Raw genomic sequence first — 21,414 nt, 5'->3', positions numbered from 1 at the left:
CCCGCTGCGCGTCCTGCCGTAAGCCTGTAGTGGGCGGGACAAGAAAGCTTCTGTCACCCACCGCGCCTCTCCGCCGAGCCGCTCGGGGGCGGCACATCGTTCATCAAATCTTCGCACGCAGGAAACGATGGCCGACGCTGTCGATTCTCCAGCCAATCCTGGCACCCCTTAACTCATCCCGCTCTCTTATTGGATAAAAGGGAGCTCAGCAGGGCGGATGTTGTCCTCCCTGCGAGGATCAAAGTAGGCAAGATGGCGTCGAGCGGCGGGGAGCTAGGGAGTCTATTTGATCACCACGTCCAGAGGGCGGTATGCGACACGCGGGCCAAATATCGGGAGGGACGACGGCCTCGTGCTGTGAAGGTAAAGTGATTTTGGTTTCATTCGCTCTCCTCGGTAGCTTTATGTGAGTGCTAGCGCCATATGACCAGCCTACGGAAATAAAGGCACGACAAGGCTTCCGTCAGATCTGTCTCTCGCTAGAGCTGGCGTGAAGAACCCTCGGTCAGGTACCAAAGATTCTCACGACCCTTTTGGTCAACTATTAGAACATCAACTCCACGAGAATAGGACTTGGTTTTAGTCATTGGATCTTCTGTGTTTACAGTACTACTTGGCACAGGTAAGCACTCAGTGAATATTCGTTGAGTGATTGTTCCCAGTGACTTCTACCGACTCAATTTCTGGAAAAAAATGTCGACTGAAGGTAGTCTGTTATATGCCTTAGGTAGCCTCTCACATGGACTGTTATTCTTTATGCAGAAGGAATGGCAGAAATTTCATTTTGTGTTTTTTTGCTGACTGGGTTGAACAGATTATTTCTTGTTTTCAAAGTTCTCTTTTAAAAAAAAATAGAGGCAGATTCGTCCTAGGCTTATTTGCGAAATACGTTTAATAACTCTGCATTTCTTTCAGGTATATACAATCAATTTGGAATCTCAGTACTTATTAATACAGGGAGTTCCTGCTGTGGGAGTCATGAAGGAATTAGTTGAGCGATTCGCTTTATATGGTGCAATTGAACAGTACAATGCTCTAGATGAATACCCAGCAGAAGACTTTACTGAAGTTTATCTTATTAAATTTATGAACTTACAAAGTGCAAGGTAATGTGCAAGTTAAGCGATGACTCATTTCCTCATTTCCTCCATTCATATTTCTGTCATTTTGGCCCCAAGTTTCCCTCATTCATACCTGAATTACCCCAAAACGTAATCTAGCATATCTTCCTCCAGCCTTTTTAAAAGTTAACTTTACTGAAACACTGTATCCATCACATCATTCCCGTGCTTAACAATTTAATGTCCTGTAGCTTGGTAGAGTAGAAGTTGGATTTGGCCAGGCACGGTGGCTCACACCTGCAATCCCAGCACTCTGGGAGACCGAGGTTGGTGGATCACGAGGTCAGGAGTTTGAGACCAGCCTGGCCAACATGGTGAAACCCCCCCTCTCTACTAAAAATACAAAATTAGCTGGGTCTAGTGGTGCAGACCTGTAATCCCAGCTACTCGGGAGGCTGAGGCAGGAGAATCGCTTGAACCTGGGAGGCAGAGGTTGCAGTGAGCCGAGATTGTGCCATTGCACTCCAGACAGGGCAACAAGAGGGAAGCTCTGCCTCAAAAAAAAAAAAAAAAAAATTTGGGTTTGAAGCCTGGGCGTGGTGACTCACGCCTGTAATCCCAGCACTTTGGGAGACCGAGGCAGGCAGATCACTTGAGGTCAGGGGTTCAAGACCAGCCTGGCCAACATGATGGAAACCCCTCCTCTACTAAAAATACAAAAATTAGCCGGGTGTGGTGGTGCAGACCTGTAGTCCCAGCTACTCAGGTGGCTGAGGCATGGGAATCGCTTGAACCTGGGAGGTGGAGATTGCAATGAGCAGAGATCATGCCACTGCACTCCAGCCTGGATGACAGAGCAAGGCTCTGTCTCAAAAAAAAAAAAATTCTCGTTTGACGCCAGGCGCGTGGCTCACACCTGTAATCCCAGCACTTTGGGAGGTTGAGGTAGGTGGATCACCTGAGGTCAGGAGTTCAAGACCAGTCTGGCCAACATGGTGAAACCCTCACTCTACTAAATACAAAAATTAGCCGGCTGTGTTGGTGCAAACCTTTAATCCCAGCTCCTGGGGAGGCTGAGGCACAAGGATCACTTGAACCCAGAAAGTGGAGGTTGCAGTGAGCCAAGATCATGCCATTGCACTCCAGCCTGGGCAAGAGTGAGACTGTCTCAAAAAAAAAAAAAAAAAAAAGTTGGATTTGATCCCAGCACTTTGGAAGGCCAAGGTAGGCAGATTGCTTGAGCCCAGGAGTTCGAGACCAGACTGGCCAACATGGCCAATATTTTGTATTTTGTAAAAATACAAAAATCAAGCTGGGCGTGTTGGTGCATTCCTGTAGTTCCAGCTACTTGGGAGGCCGAGGTAGGAGAATCAGTTGAGCCCAGGAGGTGGAGGTTGCAGTGAGTCTTATGGGCCACTACACTCCATCCTGGGTGATGGAGTGAGACTCTGTCTCAAAAGAAAAAAAAAGTTGGGTTTGGAGTAAGTTTTCCAGTTCCACTGCTTACTAGCTTCATGATCTTGGGCAAGTTATTTAACCTGTTTAAGTTTTTCCTCTTCCATAAAATCTGTATGGTAAAGGGACGTATCTACTTCTTGGGGTTGTATGAGGATGAAATGAGATAATCCATATAAAGGTGTATCCTGGTCAGAATACAGTAAACATTAGCTATTGTGGTTTCTACTGTTACTCCTTTATGCAAACTGACTCAGTTTTTTCCAGCCTTCTATGTGACATAAATCCTCTGCTCCAAAAAGGCTGAAGTATGCAGTGCCTTATCTATTTTTATACTGATCTCTGTTCTCCTCACTAATCTGCTCTGAGACCCATCCTTCTCTGGCTATTACAATTCATATTTTCTTTCTTGTGCTATCAGTAGAACTCATAGTCTACCACAAAAGCACTTGATTTTACTCGGTCATGTGTGGTTTTCTCAGGCTGCTGTTATATGTAATTTCACTTTCTTAACCAACCTGCCAGCTCCCATGGTTAGGGAAACATTTTCTAGAGCTTTTCTGTTTTCTATAGTACGTAGTCTAGTAGGCTCTGAAGTAAGACATCTGGATTTGAATCCTTGCTCCTCAAACCAGACTATGAGCATGGCTAAGTTACATAATGTCCCAGTGCTTCAGTTTCATTACAGTGTTGTTTTTAGGTGTTAATTCAAGTGAAGCGCTTATGGCATTGCCTGGCATATGGTGAAATCTCAACAAGTATTTATCATTATCCCTGGATATAGAAGTAGTTAAATTTATTGTAGTACCTGGCCAGTCATAGATGTTTAGTAAGTATTTATTGACTGAATAACATTCTTCTCATTTTCTCATTGTTATATATTTAATAGTTCCTCAGTTATTGAATGTTTTATGATTATAGTATCTTTCATCTGATTTTTAAGGCATGAATCCCATCACAGAAATACATAGTGCTGAAAAAGCTTAATTGGGTATGAACTAACTCTTCAGGGCCACAGAGAAAAGCTCCATTTTATGACCACAGTTTACATACTTCAGGCCAACCAGCTGGGTCCTTAGTTGTTTAAAGACTAGGGAACAAAGAGGCTCAAAGGGAAGGAAAGGGGAGGCTCTACGAGTACATAACTCGATCAATGGGATGAATACTGTCCACAAGCAGAGCATCTTAATTCCCAATCCACAGGATATATATACACGTAGCAAAAGCTGGACTTTGCTCTTTAGATCCAGATATTGCATACTAGTTAAGCTTTCATCCCAAGTAAATCTAGATTAAAAAACTATGCTATCTTGTTTTTCCATTCAGGACAGCCAAGAGAAAAATGGATGAACAGAGTTTCTTCGGTGGATTGCTTCATGTGTGCTATGCTCCAGAATTTGAAACAGTTGAAGAAACTAGAAAAAAACTACAAATGCGGAAGGCATATGTAGTAAAAACTACCGAAAATAAAGGTATGGAAAGCATATTGCTAAGTGCCTCCTGTGTGTCAGGCACTCTGCCAGGTGTGTCATCATGCAATTCCCAGTCTAGTGGTAGGAGAGGCAAGTAAACCATCACAGTATTCAGTAACTGTAAACCACAGGGTTCTCTGCAGCACACTACATAATCTGGGTTGAGAAGGGAGAAATATTGGTTCGTAGAAGACTTCCTATAGTATGTGAGAAGTGGCTGAATTTTAAAGGATAAGTAGACATTAACTAAATGGGAGAGGAAACGATGGAAAGGCAAGCCAGGCAAGATGTTTAAATGTTTAGAGGAATAAATGAGCATCATGCATTTAAGGAACTTTAATTAATACAGTATAACCAAAGCCCAAAGGTTTCAGTGAGAGATAAGTTTAGAAAAGTGGGTAAGAAGTGAATCATGGAGGGCCTTGTGTCCCATGCTAAGGAATTAAGGCTTTGACCAGAATGCAGTGAGAAGCAGTTATGATTTGCAGTTGTCAAATCATATAGTTGTCACTGCTAATCATGGAGAAGTTCTACTTTTGACCAGCAATTGGCTAAATGCCCCCACATGCCTCTTCTACCAGATAGTGATGGAGAGAAATAAAGTGGGAAAACTCTTGGAAAACTTACTCAGAAATCTGGTAAGAGAGCTGTTGAGAATCCCCAGTCATCTGTAGACATTGAACTCTAACTTGTAAGGTAAGTAAATAAATAGCACCAGGAAAACTTGTATGTTTGTATGGCAAAGGAAATTATAAAATATTAATGTGGAGAAAGACCTTTGACATTATCTGACCTGGGTCCTAATTTTTCTGGGTGAGGAAACTAAGTCTCAGAAAGTTTGTGACCGGCCTATATTATTAGAGATGAATTAAAGACAAAATAAGGATTAAAACCCAAGCTTTGGACTCTGTCCAGAGTTTACTTTTTAACTGCTTTAATCATCTCAGTGTTGGTGACAGCCTAGGATTATCTTCATTATTTGCTCCCCTTCCTCTTAAGACCTTTTTGCTGTGCTGCTGACCTCAGAATTAAACTATGACTTGTTTGGCCTTGGACACTTTAGTTAAGCTCTCTTTCATCTGCAGCATTCTAGCCTCTACAAGATGCATTTGTATACGTGGTCTTACTTTTCAAAAACTCTTATTATGGAAATTTCAAAACACACAGGCAGAGAGACTAAGTTAACATATCTCCCATTTATTAATATTAACATTAGCAATCATCAACACATAGCCAATTTCATCTTTACCACATCTTCCATACTCCATTCCTGTTGTAGTCTGCTTTTGGGAGAGTAAACCAGGGAAGAGGCCCTTGCCAGCCCTAGAAGTGGGACAAGCATATTGCTTTCTTTAGTAACTAACAAACACAAGCCAAGGAGCATGATACATCCAGATAGTGGAATACTCTGAAATTGTAAAAAAAACAAACAAACAAAAAAAAAAACCTTTCTATATAATGATGAAAAACCTCTGTAAGATCTACAGTGAAATGGAAAATGCAGAGGTGCAGAGAAATGCGTATTGCAGGTTATCTTAAAGTGGGGAGAAAAAGAATGGGAGGAAGGAGGTGGCAAAATGAGACATATTGAACAGATAAATAAAAAACAATAGTGATTACTTATGGGGATGAAACCAGACCCATGGAGAGCAAGGAAAGGGTGACACTTGATGCTATATATCTTTTTATCCGTTTTAGGTTTTAAACCATGTGAATATATACCCTTCTCAAGAAATAATTTTTTTGGAGTAGAATTTGTTAACATTTTTAAGTGATTTTTTTAAATTATATGATTCTGAATGATGAAAACAATAAACCACTTCTGTTTCCCTTTCCCTCAACTTTTAAATTGTAATATAAAGACCATTACGTGACAAAGAAGAAATTGGTTACAGAGCATAAAGACACAGAGGATTTTAGACAAGACTTCCACTCAGAGATGTCTGGATTTTGTAAAGCTGCTTTGAACACTTCTGCAGGGAACTCAAATCCTTATCTTCCATATTCCTGTGAATTGCCTTTATGTTATTTCTCCTCAAAATGTATGTGTTCATCCGGGGGACCTGTAGACAGAGCACCAGACTCCTCTAAGGATGGTAGAAACCATCATAAAAAAATGGGGCATTATAACCACAATGACTCTTTGCGGAAAACACAGATAAACTCTTTGAAAAACTCAGTGGCCTGCCCTGGTGCACAAAAGGCTATTACGTCTTCAGAGGCAGTTGACAGATTTATGCCTAGGACAACACAACTGCAGGAGCGCAAAAGAAGAAGAGAAGATGATCGTAAACTTGGAACTTTTCTTCAAACAAACCCAAGTGGTAATGAGATTATGATTGGACCTCTGTTACCAGACATCTCTAAAGTGGATATGCACGATGACTCATTGAATACAACGGCGAATTTAATTCGGCATAAACTTAAAGAGGTAAGGTTATTTTTAAAAAACTATTCTAAGACACGATTTGGTTATAGGATTAAATGGAAAATTATTTGTGGGAACAATAGTACTGTAATTTTTTTTCACTTTTTAGTGTTTTGATGTGTTTTTCTACAGTTCTCTGTTGAAATAACTGAATTTGGCTAACATTTTATTTGCTTTAAACTGTTAATACTTGCTTTAAACAATGAACAGACATTTTATATCACTGTAGATACAAAATATTAAAGCAGTAGATTCAGCCAGTTAAATCAATCTGTGAGAGTGGAGCCCAGGCCTGCCATTTTTGTTAAAAGCTCCCCAGGTAGTTCTAATATGAGCCAAAGTTGAGAAGCAAAAGTATTGTAAATTATTTCTCTCAAATTTAGAGTTACTACAGTTTATATCAAATTCAAAATGCTTAATTTGCTTTTGTGATAAAGAGCAATAGAAGGTGGTGAGATTTCTAAAAATTAGGCCTCCAGGTATGCATTTCAAATGTAGACTTCTTAAATGATCGGGACCAGATTGTGCTGCCTAGGTAGTCTGGTTTTTTTTTTAATGTCATTTACATAATCATTTTCCATTTCCTAAGCACAAATAAAGTTAACATCTGAGTTAGCTTTTGAAAGACACCTTTTTGTGGGGTAGGGGCTACTGTTACAAATCATAAACTGAGGGTTATGACATTCTCTTATACTTACTCCAAGATGCAGAAAGTGCTTTTCACATAGTTTTACTCATATTTTACAATGTGATTAAGGGAGGCTAAGGTAGCTTAATTTCATATATGTACATTTTTTACCTAAAAATATCTGATTAAAGGTATTATTTAATAATAATTAAAATCCGTGGGCACAGTTTTGAAGCCTTCTTTAGTTTTTCAGTTTAGGCTGTGCCCAGTGGCTCACACCAATAACTTCAGCACTTTGGGAGGCTGAGGTGAGCAGATTGCTTGAGCCCAGGAGTCTGAGACCAGCCTGACCAATGTGATGAAACCCCATCTTTACCATAAATATACAAAAATTAGCCAGGCGTGGTGGTGAACTCTTGTAGCTACTTGGGAAGCTTAGGTGGAAGGGTACTTGAGTCTGGGAGGCGGAGGTTGCAGTGAGCCAAGATCATGCCACTGCACTGCAGCCTGGGTGACAGTGTGAGACCCTGTCTCAAAAAAAAAGGTTTTCAGTTTGTGCTGCCACCCTTACTTCCTTCCTTCAGTTACAGCTGAACTGAGGCATAGACATAGATACATACCTGTCTCAACCAGAGCTGATTACATTTTCAAGATAAACGTGTGAAGTCCAAATTCTAGGTCCAGAAATAGAACAACAAAAAAAGATATTAAATACAGTTTACTGTAGTTTCTAATAATTTTCCATTTCAAATGAAGACTCTTACTTTGCTTTGACTTATTGTATACCCTTTGTACACTCTTTTTCTGATAGTGTGTTTGCTTTTCCTTTTTCTCCCAGGAAATTGAGGATTATACTGCTTCCTGCTCATTTCTCCAAACGTTTTCATCCCCCCAAATCTATCAAACATTATCAGTGTTTCAAGAATGCAAAACCAGGATATCTATCTGAATCCGTAATATAACAAGTGTCTTTAGATCTATAAAGGAATGTTAAAGTAGAGCACTTTTCTTCCTCCAAATTTTTTTTCTTTTTAAATAGCTTTAGAAATTTTACTGTCATCAGTATTCAAACGGAAAACTCCACTCTGTGCCTAGGTCATAGGCTGTACCTTGAACTTAGGCCAACTCTGCCTCGAAAGTGACATCAAGGATTGAACTATTGGATGTAGTCTTACCTCTTCTAATAGCTTATTTACTCCTGTGCTATAGAAACTAAGTTTTAATGGTTCTTTTTTTTTTTTTAATTAGGTAATTTCATCTGTGCCAAAGCCTCCAGAGGACAAGCCAGAAGATGTACATACAAGTCATCCATTAAAACAAAGAAGAAGAATATAGAGTGCCAGCAGCAACTTAGTATTTTCTAAAGGGAACATTTATTATTTATTTTTAGCCTGTCATTTTAATTCTTCAAGAGATTTTACTGCTGGTATTTTTTAATGCACTCCTCTTTGTAATTTCATTCAAGCTATTTGTCTAAAGTCGTTTCTTTGTTTTTTTGGAGATGGAGTCTTGCTCTGTTGCCCAGGCTGGAATGCAGTGGCGTGATCTCAGCTCACTGCAACCTCCGCCTCCCGGGTTCAAGCGATTCTCCTGCCTCAGCCTCCTGAGTATCTGGGATTACAGGCGTGCACCACCGTGCCTGGCTAGGTTTTGTGTTTTTTTAGTAGAGATGGGTTTTCACCATATTGGTCAGGCTGGTCTCGAACTCCTGACCTCGTGATACACCTGCCTCAGCCTCCCAAAGGCATGAGCCACCGCGCCTGGCCCATTTCTTCTTTTTTTGACCCATACTTAATGTTGCAGAAACTATTCTTGTCATAACATTATCTCTCATGTACAGTAATTATATGTAAATTAATTGAAGCAAATATGGAAACTTTACAATAGAAATAAAGATAGGCAGCCAGCGTCTGTTTCCAATTATAATACAAGTATTGAATGAACCATTGAAACACTAGAAGTCAGGATGTTTCCAAATGCCAGGGTTTCAAAATCAAGACAATTCTATGAAGTATAAAGTAGATTAACTATTAGAACAAAGCTGAAATTAGAACCTTATATGCTTTAAATAACTTTTAAGAATTTGCTTGACCTGTGGCAATCCAAAAATACATCAGTATTTATAAATTCTAGACTTCTGTTACTACTTCTGGCATATCCACACTTTTTTCTGTCAGTGGATTACATAATTGGAAATTTCAGTACATCTAGGCTGTCTCTATTTTCTTTTTCTTTTTTTATTTTTAGTAGAGACAGGGTCTCACTGTGTTGCCCAGGCAGGTATTGAACTCCTGGGCTCAAGTGATCCACCCACCTCAGCCTCCCAAAGTACTAGGATTATGGGTGTGACCCACTGTGCCTGGCCATTTTCTTTACTGATAAAAATAACTTGAGAAGGTCCATACCATGGTGTGTTGTTTTCATTTCTCCCTATCTTTAATGGCCTCTTGCCTAGTGGATTGAATTTGAACATACCAGTTAATAAGGTTCAATTTCAGCTATGATGTACTTGTAGCAGGACGAGCTGCAGACAAAACCCCGCAGACACCGGGTTATAGAAGGAAGAGGCTTTATTCGGCCAGGAGCGTCGGCAGACTTGTGTCTCAAGAACCGTGCTCCCTGAAGAAAAAGTTCCTGGTCCTTTTAAGGGCTTACAACTGTAAGAGGGTCCGCGTGAAAGGGTTGTGATAGACGGAGCAAGTGATCTATAGGCAACACATGGTTAGAGTGGGGGGCTTAATCTTTAACCTCAGGCCTGGTCAGTGGCCTCGGTTGGTTTTGCCACTGGCTCCATTCCTGTTGTTTTTCAGCTTTTACTCCCTCCTCCTTTTCAGAGATGGGAGACAGGGAGAGAAATGGCCTCTCTCCTCACACTGATCCAAATTAACTAGGATGGCTCCAAGTGGTAGATGGTACTAACAAACAGCAAGCTGTAGATAAGGAGGGTAGGCCCTACTTCATGTGAGGTAATTAGATACAGTTTTTGCTGAAATCTCAGGTAAAGGATATATTAGAGACCTAAGCATAGAATTGGAAGGAGCAAATTGCTGTCTGGTTCAGGCTTCTCAGACTATAAGTTGCTATGATCTCCACCTCAGGATCTTGTTAAAATGCAGATTCTGGTGGTGGTGGTGGCCAGGGGCTGTGGGGAGGGAAAATGAGGAGTTACGGTTTAATGGGTATAGAATTTCAGTTTTGGAAGATGAAAAGAGTTCTAGAGATCTGTTGCATGACAAATGTTACCTGACAGTTAAGGAGAGGAGCTGCTAAATGGGTCATGTGTTTCTGAATGGGTTCCTGATAGTCCTGTGACCATGCGGAAGCCAGCACTCCTCATCCCCACCAACATAATTCATCATGAGGAGAGAAAGAAAGACACCTTTGTGGTGTCAAGCAGCAAAACAAAACAAAAAGATTCATATTAAGTTGGTTTTGGGTGGGGCCTGAGATTCTGCATTTTTCCCAAGTCCCTAGGTGCTGCCAGTGCTGCTGGTGCACAGACCATCTTTGAATAGCAAGGCTCTAGATAACTGGGCTACAGATGAACTCTGGAAGCAGCTGAAGAACTGTTGGCTGTTCCATCCTAAGCAGTTACTCTGATCCAGTCCATTATGCTATATACTGTTTTCGCCCATCTCTTTTCAGATTGGAAGCCTGCCTTTTACACATTGCTTTTTACCACACGTTTCCAGAAAGTTAAAATGCAGGGTAGAGGGAATAAACTACAGGGGGACAAATAAATTAAAGAGATGAGTTGAGGTGGATAAGGATAGCTTAATAACATGCAAGCTAATTTACAAAATTTCCATATAGGTTATTATTTTGGGCACAGTGGCTCATGCCTATAATCCCAGCACTTTGGGAGGCCAAGGTGGGAGGATCACCTGAGGTCAGGAGTTCGAGGCCAGCCTGGCCAACATGACGAAACTCCATCTCTACAAAAAATACAAAAAGCCAGGCGTGGTGGCAAATGCCTATAATCCCAGCTACTCGGGAGGCTGAGGCATGAGAGTTACTTGAACCCAGGAGGCAGAGATCTCAGTGAGTTGAGATTGTACCACTGCACTCCAGTCTGGGCAACAGAGGGAGACTGTGTCTCAAAAAAAAGTGTTTTTGTATACCGTGTTTGAAAAGCATAGGTGATAAAGGAAGAACATGTAAGGCAATTTTATGAGCCAAATCAATTATTAGACTGATACTTGCAGCTCAGAAAACTTTTGTCAGATGCATACATGAAAAACCTTCATAAGCACAAAGTACTCTATGTCTCCAAAATTTTAAAAACATTGACAGCAATTGGATTGAAAGAGATCAAGTGTTCTAGCAGTTTGTGGTGTACTTGCTGAAACTCTATTCAGTGTTCTATCCCTTAAGCAAGCCAATATACCCTGGATTTGGTTTGGGAAATACACCATACCTACAGGAAACAGGAATTGTCTATTGCTAAAGAGGTTAAAAGCTCAATGAAAGTCTTGAATATAGTTACTGAAATAATCATGAATGTCTTCTTGGGGCCCAAATGCCAGGATGGGGCTGAACTCTCAATGATTGCCTTGACTTCAGCAGTGGGCTGCAGCCCAACAGAGGAGAGTGTCTAGCAAGTATTACTTTCTGACCCTTTAAAATTTTTCCTGAATCTATATGGGCTATTGGCACTAGTAACTATACATTTGCTTCTGGTAAACATGGTCCAAACACCTCCAACAGAAGTCTGTCTGCTCTTACTGTTTTTTCAAAGTCTGCAAGTGATAGCTTGCCATCATTGTCATAATCTTAAAGAGGAAGATGTTTCTTCGTAAATACTAGTTTTAAATTTTGCATGGAAAATAGCTCTCTAGACTAAAAAAATTTTACCAAATAAAAGTTCACACTTCTGTAGACACCCTACATACATAAAAAATTATTTATTTACAGAGGCCACTTATTTTATTTGTATTATTCTAATAGGCATACCTGAGTTACCTTAGATATATAAAATATAGCCCTGTCCCTAAAACACTTATACTCTAATTGGAGAAATAAGATAAAAATTAGAGGAAGTCCATTATTATACGGCTACTTTATGATAAAATAAGTACAATAGGGCAATGATTTTCAAATTAATTTTTTGTAGAATTTGTTCCTCAAAGTATCTCTTACTTGGGAGCCCATGAGGTAAAAAGGGTAACAGTGAAGTTGCTCTGTTAAGGAGGAAGGCACTGGGAGTTATGGAAGTAACAGTTCTGAAGAAGACTTGCAGACCACTGCTGAACCTTTAAGGATGGTTGGGATAGGTAGAGAGGTGTGAGGAGGAGGTGCAGAAGAGTGGCCCACCTGAATTAAGACAGCAAATGGGTATAAATTAAGATGACAGACCTGCCTGGAGTGAAGCATTCATGAGAGGGATTATGAGAGACTAAGTATGTTGCGCAGGAGTAGCGGGTGAGAGTAGCATGTGTAGAGATTATGAATGCCTTTAACTGCTTAATTGGATTGGTTTCAACAGGTCCTTGTTTTTTCACTTCTGGGCCTAATTACATCAGGATTGCTGAGAGTCTAATCTAGAGAAAAGTTTGAGTAATTGTTAGAAAAAATTTACTCCATAACATTTTCTTTCAAAGGAGAGGTCCTAGCTAGCAATTAGACAAGAGAGAAATAAAGGGGATCCAAATTGGAAAGGAAGAAATCAAATTATCCTTGTTTGTAAATGATATAATCTTACATTTGGAAAAACCTAAAGACTACCCCAAAAAAGCTATTAGAACTGACAAATTCAGTAACATTGCAGGATGCAAAATCAACATAGCATTTCAACATAGCAAAAATCAGTAGCATTTCTATATGCCAACAATCTGAAAAAGAAGAAAAGCAATCCCATTTACAATAGCCATACATAAAATTAAATACCTAGAAATTAACCTAAGAAATGAAAGAGCTCTACAATGAAAACTATAAGACACTAATGAAAGAAATTGAAGAAGACACCCCCAAAAATGGAAAGATATTCCATGTTCATGAATTGGAAGAATCAATATTGTTAAAATGTCCATACTACCGAAAGCAATCTACAGATTCAATGCAATCTCTATCAAAGTACCAATGACATTCTTCACAGAAATAGAAAAAACAATTCTAAAATTTATATGGAACCACAAAAGACCCAGAATAACCAAAGCTATCCTGAGCAAAACGAACAAAACTGGTGGAATCATGTTACCTAACTTCAAATTACACTACAGTGCTATAGTAACCAAAACAGCATGGTACTGGCATAAAAACAGACACACAGAGCAATGGAACAGAATAGAGAACTCAGAAACAAATCCATACATCTACAGTGAACTCATTTTCGGCAAAGGTGCCAAGAACATACGTTAGGGAAAAGACAGTCTCTTCAGTAAAGGGCGATGGGAAAACTGGATATCCATATGCTGAAGAATGAAACTAGACCCTACTTCTCACCATATACAAAAATCAAGTCAAAATGGATTAAAGACATAAATGTAAAACCTCAAACTATGAAACTACTACAAGAAAACATCAGAGAAACTCTCCAGGACATTGGTCTGGGTGAAGATTTCTCACAAGCACAGGCAACCAAAGCAAAAGTGGACAAATTGGATCACGTGAAGTTTAAAAACTTCTGCACAGCAAAAGAAACAATCAACAAAGTAAAGAGAAAACCCAAAGGATGGGAGAAAATACTAATATTTGCAGACTATCCATCTGACAAGGGATTAATAACCAGAATATGTAAGGAGTTCAAACAACTCTAAAGGAAAAGATCTAATAATACGATTTAAAAATGGGCAGAAGATCTGACATTTCTCTAAAGAAAATGTAGAAATGTCAAACAGGTGTATGAAAAGGTACTCAACATCATTGATCATCAGAGAAATGGAAATCAAAACCACAATGAGATATCATCTCGTCCCATTTAAAATGGCTTATATCAGCTGGGCATGGGGGCTTACATCTGTAATCCCAGCACTTTGGGAGACCAAGGCGGGTGGATCACCTGAGGTCTGGAGTTCAAGACCAGCCTGACCAACATGGAGAAAACTGTCTCTACTAAAAATACAAAATTAGCTGGGTGTGGTGGTGCATGCCTGTAATCTCAGCTACTCGGGAGGCTGAGGCAGGAGAATCACTTGAACCCAGGAGGCAGAGGTTGCAGTGAGCTGAGATCGCACCATTGCACTCCATCCAGCCTGGGCAACAAGAGTGAAATTCCGTCTCAAAAAAAAAAAAAAATGCTTATATCCCAAAGTCAGGCAATAACAAATGCTGCCAGGGATGTGAAGAAAAGGGAACCCTCGTACACTGTAGGCGGGAATGTAAATTAGTACAACCACCATGGAGAACAGTTTGGAGGTTCCTCAAAACTGGATGTGGTGGCTCACGTCTGTAGTTCCAGCAATTTGGGAAGCAGAGGCAGGAGGATTGCTTGAATCTAGGAGTTCAAGACCAGCCTGGACAACATAGTGAGACCCTGTCTCTAAAAAAATTAATTTTAAAAAAATTAGCTGGATATGGTGGCACATGCCTGTAGTCCCAGCTGCTCAAAAGGCTGAGGCAGGAGGGTTGCTTGAGCACAGGAGGTCAAGACTGCAGTGAGCTGTGATCATGCTACTGCACTCCAGCCTAGGTGACAGAGTGAGACCTTTTCTCAAAAAATTAAAAATAGAGCTACCATATGATCCAGTAATCCCACTGCTTGGTATATATCTAAAAGAAAAGAAATCAGGATATTGAAGAGACAGCTGCACTCCCATGCTTATTGCAGCACCACCCATAGTAGCCAAGACACTTAGGAAGCAACCTAAGTGTCTATCAACAGGTGAATGGATAAAAAAATGTGGCGGGGCGCAGTGGCTCATGCCTGTAATCCCAGCACTTTGGGAGGCCAAGGTGGGCAGATCACCTGAGGTCAGGAGTTCGAGACCAGTCTGGCTAACATGGCGAAACCCCATCTCTACTAAAAATAAAAAACTTAGCTGGGCATCGTGGCACATGCCTGTAATCCCAGCTACTCAGGAGGCTGAGGCAGGAGAATTGCTTGAACCCAGAAGGCAGAGGTTGCAGTGAGCTGAGATCATGCCATTGCACTCCAGCCTGGGCAACAAGAACGAAACTCCGTCTCAGAAAAAAAAAAAAAAAAGTGGTACATATACACAATGGAGTACTATTCAGCCATAAAAAAAGCATGAGATCCTGTCATTCACAACAACATGGATGGAACTGTAGGTCATCATGTTAAGTTAAATAAGCCAGACACAGAAAGACAAACTTCACATGTTCTCACTTATACGTGGGAGTTAAAATTAAAACAACTGAACTCATGGAAATAGAGAGTAAAATGGTTACCAGAGGCTGGAAAGGGTAGTAGAGGGGTGGGGGTGAGGTGGGGATCGTTAATACATACAAAAATGGGAAGAACGAATAGGACTAGTATTTGATAGCACAACAGGGTGACTATAGTCAATAATTATTTCATTGTACATTTAAAAATAACTGAAAGAGACAGGTGCAGTGGCTCACGTCTGTAACCCCAACACTTTGGGAGGCCGAGATGCGCAGATCACTTGAGGTCAGAAGTTCGAGACCAGCCTGGCCACAATGGTGAAACCCCATCTCTACTAAAAATACAAAAATTAAGCCAGACACCTAATTTTTGGCACCTGTAATCCCAGCTACTACGGAGGCTGAGGCAGGAGAATTGCTTGAACCCAGGAGGCAGAGGTTGCAGTGAGCTGACATGGCACCATTGCACTCTAGCCTGGGCAACAGAGTGAGACTCTTTCTCAAAAAAATCCCCCAAAAACCCCCAATTTTTTTTTTTTTTTTTTTTTTTTAGTATTTATTGATCATTCTTGGGTGTTTCTCGGAGAGGGGGATTTGGCAGGGTCATAGGACAATAGTGGAGGGAAGGTCAGCAGATAAACATGTGAACAAGGGTCTCTGGTTTTCCTAGGCAGAGGACCCTGCGGCCTTCCACAGTGTTTGTGTCCCTGGGTACTTGAGATTAGGGAGTGGTGATGACTCTTAAGGAGAATGCTGCCTTCAAGCATCTGTTTAAGAAAGCACATCTTGCACCGCCCTTAATCCATTTAACCCTGAGTGGACACAGCACATGTTTCAGAGAGCAAGGGGTTTGGGGTAAGGCCATAGATTAACAGCATCCCAAGGCAGAAGAATTTTTCTTAGTACAGAACAAAATGGAGTCTCCCATGTCTACTTTCTACACAGACACAGCAACAATCTGATTTCTCTTTACTTTCCCCACACTTCCCCCACTTCCACTCGACAAAACCGCCATCGTCATCATGGCCTTTCTCAATGAGCTGCTGGGTACACCTCCCAGACTGGGTGGCGGCCGGGCAGAGGGGCCCCCCACCTCCCAGACGGGGCAGCCGGGCAGAGGCGCCCCCGACCTCCCGGACGGGGCGGCTGCTGGGCGGGGGCTGCCCCCCACCTCCCTCCCGGACCGGGCAGCTGGCTGGACGGGGGCTGTCCCCCACCTCCTGGAGGGGGCGGCTGCCGGGCGGAGACGCTCCTCACTTCCCAGACGGGGCGGCTGCCGGGTGGAGGGGCTCCTCACTTCTCAGACGGGGCGGCCAGGCAGAGACGCTCCTCACCTCCCAGACGGGGTGGCGGTCGGGCAGAGACACTCCTGTTCCCAGACGGGGTCGCGGACGGGCAGGGGCGCTCCTCACATCCCAGACAGGGCGGCGGGGCAGAGGCGCTCCCCACACCTCAGATGATGGGCGGCTGGGCAGAGACGCTCCTCACTTCCTAGACGGGATGGCGGCCGGGAAGAGGCGCTCCTCACTTCCCAGACTGGGCGGCCGGGCAGAGGGGCTCTTCACATCCCAGATGATGGGAGGCCAGGCAGAGACGCTCCTCGCTTACCAGACGGGGTGGCGGCCGGGCAGAGGCTGCAATCTCGGCACTTTGGGAGGCCAAGGCAGGCGGCTGGGAGGTGGAGGTTGTAGTGAGCCGAGATCACGCCACTGCACTCCAGCCTGGGCAACATTGAGCACTGAGTGAGCAAGACTCCATCTGCAATCCGGGCACATCGGGATGCCGAGGCTAGCAGATCACTCGCGGTTAGGAGCTGGAGACCAGCCCGGCCAACATGGCGAAACCCCGTCTCCACCAAAAAAATACGAAAACCAGTCAGGCGTGGAGGCACGCGCCTGCAATCCCAGGCACTGGGCAGGCTGAGGCAGGAGAATCAGGCAGGGAGGTTGCAGTGAGCCGAGATGGCGGCATTACAGTCCAGCCTCCGCTCGGCATCAGAGGGAGACCATGGAGAGAGAGGGAGAGGGAGACCGTGGGGAGAGGGAGAGGGAGAGGGAGAGGGGGAGGATTAATAAGAACTAAAAGAGTATAATAGGATTGTTTGTAATGCAAAGGATAAATGCTTGAGGGAATGGATACCCATTTACCATGATGTGATTATTATGCATTACATGCCTATATTAAAGTATCTCATGCACCCCATAAATATATACATCTATGTACCCACAAGAATTAAAAATTAAAAAAATATATTAATACAAAAAAAGAAGGGTGTGTGTGGTACTGGGAGCATACTGTCTCTCAAGAAGGAATCTACCCTCAGCCCTAACAGGCCTAGTGAGTATATTTCCAAAAGAAGAGGATACTTTGGAGACTGCATTAGCTGGATCTGAGACTCCAAAACCTCCCACCATCTGTTTCTTTCCTGAACTCCAAAGTAATACAGGTGAACTGGGCCTGGGCTGCCTTGGATTCACAAAACCTCACTGGTATCCAGCTTAGGATCAAAGAAAGAAAAGGGTAGAAATCACCATGTTCATAGTAAAAGAATTATCTTAGGCTTTGGTTTTTGTTTTTGTTTTGAGAGTCTCTCTCCGTTGCCCAGGCTGGAGTGCAATGGCGTGATCTCAGCTCACTGCAAGCTCCATTTCCTGGGTTCAAGCAATTCTCCTGTCTCGGCCTCCGGAGTAGCTGGGATGACAGGTGTGCACCACCACGCCTGGGTAATTTTTCTATTTTGGATAGAGACGGGGTTTCACCATGTTGGCCAGGCCGGTCTTGAACTCCTGACCTCAAGTGATCTGCCCATCTCGGCCTCCCAAAGTGCTGGGATGACAGGCGTGAGGCCCTGCACCCGGCCAAGAATTACCTTAGGTTTTCTTGAGAGATGAATTATGCACCCCATTTTCTAGGGTGACCTCGGGTAAACCTTTCTGTATTTCAGTTTTTTCATTTGCAAAATGGAGATAATAGTTTCTACTTCATAGTGATGGCAACAGCGGCCCATCTGGAGCGGCCATTGCAAAGGTGCCAGCTGCAGCAGGGAGGCGTGGCTGGGGCTGTGTGCTCTACATAGCAGGCAGGATCCCCACCCTCCTGGGCACAGCTGCCGCTGCCCAAGCCACAGCTGCGGACCCAGGCATCTCTGCACTCTTAGGGGCTGGGAAGGCCCCCCTTCCCCCCACAGGCTTGGAGATGCCTGCTCCCACTCTCTGACCTCTCCCTTCTCCTGGCACCTACTCCACAGGCTTGGAAGCACCTGCTGCCACTTCTGGCCTCTCGCTGCTCCGGCACCCACTCCAATCTTAGAGCAAAGTTGAGGCTGAGCCAGGGCACTGTCGTGACCTGGCCAGGTGTGCGCACACTCAGGGCAGTGCTGACACACCAGCCCCCTGCTGACTTGGCCCCCTCCGGACTTTGGGCACTTACTAGCATTGGAGAGAGGCCGAGGAGGTGCTGAAGGCAGCTCAGCGCTGGCCTGCAGGCACTCCTTGGCACCAACAACCTGGGCGCCATGAACAGCGGCAGGAGGCAGACAGGCTCTGGGGTGGAAAGGGGTGTGTCCTCAGTTTTGAAGAGAGAAGGAGAGAAGAGCTGCGGCCCTTCAGAGAGCCCAGACCTAGGAGCTCCCCAAGCCAGGGATGTGACACCCTGTTTGGGAATCTGTAGTTCCTGGCTTCTCCAAGCTTCTGGGCACCACCGCATTCCCTGGTGCCAACTGTGGAAGCTGCTTGTGGTATACCTGGTCCAGCTGCAGCCTCACAGGGAGGTAGCGCTTGTGCCAGCACCTGGAGCTGCCCACCCCACCACAGCCAGTGTGCCTGTCTGTGCGCAGTGGCTGGACCCCATGGTCATTCACTCACACACCCTTTGCTGCTCTGAGCCTGACTCACCCTTGGCAGGCATGGGATTCAGGCCAGTAGCACAAGCCAAGCACAACCCTGCCAGGCCGAGTGGATGGAATGAATCCAGTAGGCCTGAGCAAAACTTGGACAAAGGTGCCACTAGCCACAGAGGTTTCTGGCTGGCAAGGTGACACTCCAAGAATCCCATGACAATGAGGTTGTTTTGAGAATAAAATGAGTTCACGGCCAGGCGCAGTGGCTCACGCCTGTAATCCCAGCACTTTGGGAGGCCGAGGCGGGAGGATCATGAGGTCAGGAGTTCGAGACCAGCCTGGACAACATGGTGAAACCTCATCTCTACTAAAAATACAAAAATTAGCCGGGTGTGGTGGCACATGTAATCCAAGCTACTCAGGAGACTGAGGCAGGAGAATCCCTTGAACTCAGGAAGCGGAGGTTGCAGTGAGCCAAGATTGCACCATTGCACTCCAGCCTGGGTGACAGAGCGAGACTCTGTCTCAAAAAAAAATATATATATATATAAATAAAATAAAACGAGTTCACAAATTAAAGCTCCCTGAAGGGTCCTGCATTTAGAAAGCACTCTAGAGGGGTCAACTATTTTTATTATTATGTTATTGTATTATAATGAATATGTAGGTGGATTGGAGGAGTTAGGTCATAAAGACAAAATAGAGTAGCATCCAATTGTACATGCATTGCATCTGGTCTCCCCCTAAACTAATGAGGTTTTACTGAGTAAAATTTTTAAAAATAACAAAATAAACATTCATTTTGTATAGTGATTCATTTAGTTGCCCAGCTATTCTATAAATATTTGTTGAGCACCACTATCAGCCAGGCATTGTTCTAGGCAATAGTTAGGTCAGGAACAAACAAAAACCCCTGCACTCATAAAGGCTGCGTTCATTATGGAAGAAAAGAAATCATTTCCTTAGCTTTATCTAACAAAAATGAATTGTAGTTTTTCATTCTTACCATTTTCTACAGTGTTATATCTACCAATTCTTTAATTCCTTCATCAGTCTCTTCTTCAGATGACTGTTGGTGTAGACTGTTCTTCAACATGTCAAATATTTGCTCTCAAGAAATGTAACCATCTGCATTCAAATAATAAACTTGAAACAGACTTTTTAAAGCATAAGAAGTTTAAAGATTTGAATAACAGCAGTTAAAGTGCCATTAGTCTTCTCTTTAGTTATTTCAATTTATGATACTAAAAGACAAAAACAATTTATATTCCATGCAATGACTAGTTTATTATATGGTAGAGAGATTTTAGAATAAAGCACTCTTTATATTTTTTTCTATCAGATTAAATATTCCTTGGGATGTAAAAAGAAAAACATAATTTCTGGATTTTTATATTGAAGGTTTAAAAATGATATGAAGCTGCAATCAAGGAGCTTTGAGATGAAGTTTTTAAACCTTTGATCATGCAATACATATATATACATACATGTATATGCATGTGTGTATCTATATCAGTATTATGATTCTCTTCTTACATAGAGTGCAAAAACGAAGTACACACTTCACTGTATCGCTGACAAAGAACATTTTTGGATGTATTTGGATGGTGAATCAGTAATGTCCTTGGGGTCTGCTCATCTGCAGTATCCAAAATTATCGAATAACCTCTCCCTGGAGAATGCTTTCCATGACTTATAATCATGGAACTTAAGATCATGCTTTCCATGATCTTTATAAGCACCAAAGTTCACTCACTCATCCCACAAATGATCTTTCTCAGGTCATTTGTGAATAAAGGAGTCCCACAGTGAAGGAGCTTTTGTGGGGTTTATAATCAAATGTTTTAGCAAAAGTAGGAATAAAACTCCAGATTAGCAGATTAGTTGGGTCTTTCTGTTGAATTTCTTCAATCTGTAGCATACATATGAGTTTGCAATACAACCTGACTATAAAGTAGTATTTTCTCAAAATTAACTTAAGTGTATATGAAACATTTTTAAGAAGTGAGATTAGAGAAGGAAAATTTTTTTGATAACGGGAGGCTGTTCAACCATGTACAGCTGCATTCAGTGTCAAGACCATTTTCACCAGATATTAGCATTACAAGAATTTACATTCAGAAAACAACTTTTCACTCCTAAGTGAGACTTTTGTATAAAACACTGCAGTGGAAACTATATTTATTTATTTATTTATTATTTTTTGAGACAGAGTCTCACTGTGTCACCCAGGCTGGAGTGCAGTGGTG

The 21,414-nt window shown here is 42.5% G+C and overlaps 1 protein-coding gene and 1 long non-coding RNA gene across 3 annotated transcripts; one reads left to right on the top strand and one right to left on the bottom strand.

The window, feature by feature from the left end:
• The first annotated feature begins 44 nt into the window (after nt 1–44).
• RBM48 (RNA binding motif protein 48) lies at nt 45–9,444 on the top strand. Of its 2 annotated transcripts, XM_031013523.3 has the most exons (5): nt 45–363; nt 916–1,106; nt 3,843–3,988; nt 5,851–6,419; nt 8,293–9,444. In XM_031013523.3, exons 1-5 carry the CDS (start codon nt 253–255, stop codon nt 8,377–8,379), a joined length of 1,104 nt encoding a protein of 367 aa, XP_030869383.2. In that variant the 5' UTR covers nt 45–252; the 3' UTR covers nt 8,380–9,444. The 2 variants fall into 2 exon arrangements, with proteins under 2 accessions (XP_030869383.2, XP_004045783.3); XM_004045735.5 differs by lacking the exon at nt 8,293–9,444 and having other exon boundaries at nt 107–363; nt 5,851–8,260.
• Nucleotides 4,976–20,248, bottom strand: LOC129523603 (uncharacterized). Its single transcript, XR_008667135.2, has 3 exons — nt 20,172–20,248; nt 7,665–7,718; nt 4,976–5,311 (listed from the first exon to the last, which is right to left on the bottom strand). It is a non-coding gene; the product is annotated as an uncharacterized lncRNA (long non-coding RNA).
• Between the last annotated feature and the right edge of the window lie 1,166 nt (nt 20,249–21,414).

This window comes from Gorilla gorilla, chromosome 6 (genome assembly GCF_029281585.2).
Source record: "Gorilla gorilla gorilla isolate KB3781 chromosome 6, NHGRI_mGorGor1-v2.1_pri, whole genome shotgun sequence".
NCBI lineage: Eukaryota > Metazoa > Chordata > Mammalia > Primates > Hominidae > Gorilla > Gorilla gorilla.
The sequence above is the reverse complement of the archived record's forward strand: the minus strand, read 5'-3'. Positions and strand labels throughout refer to the sequence as shown.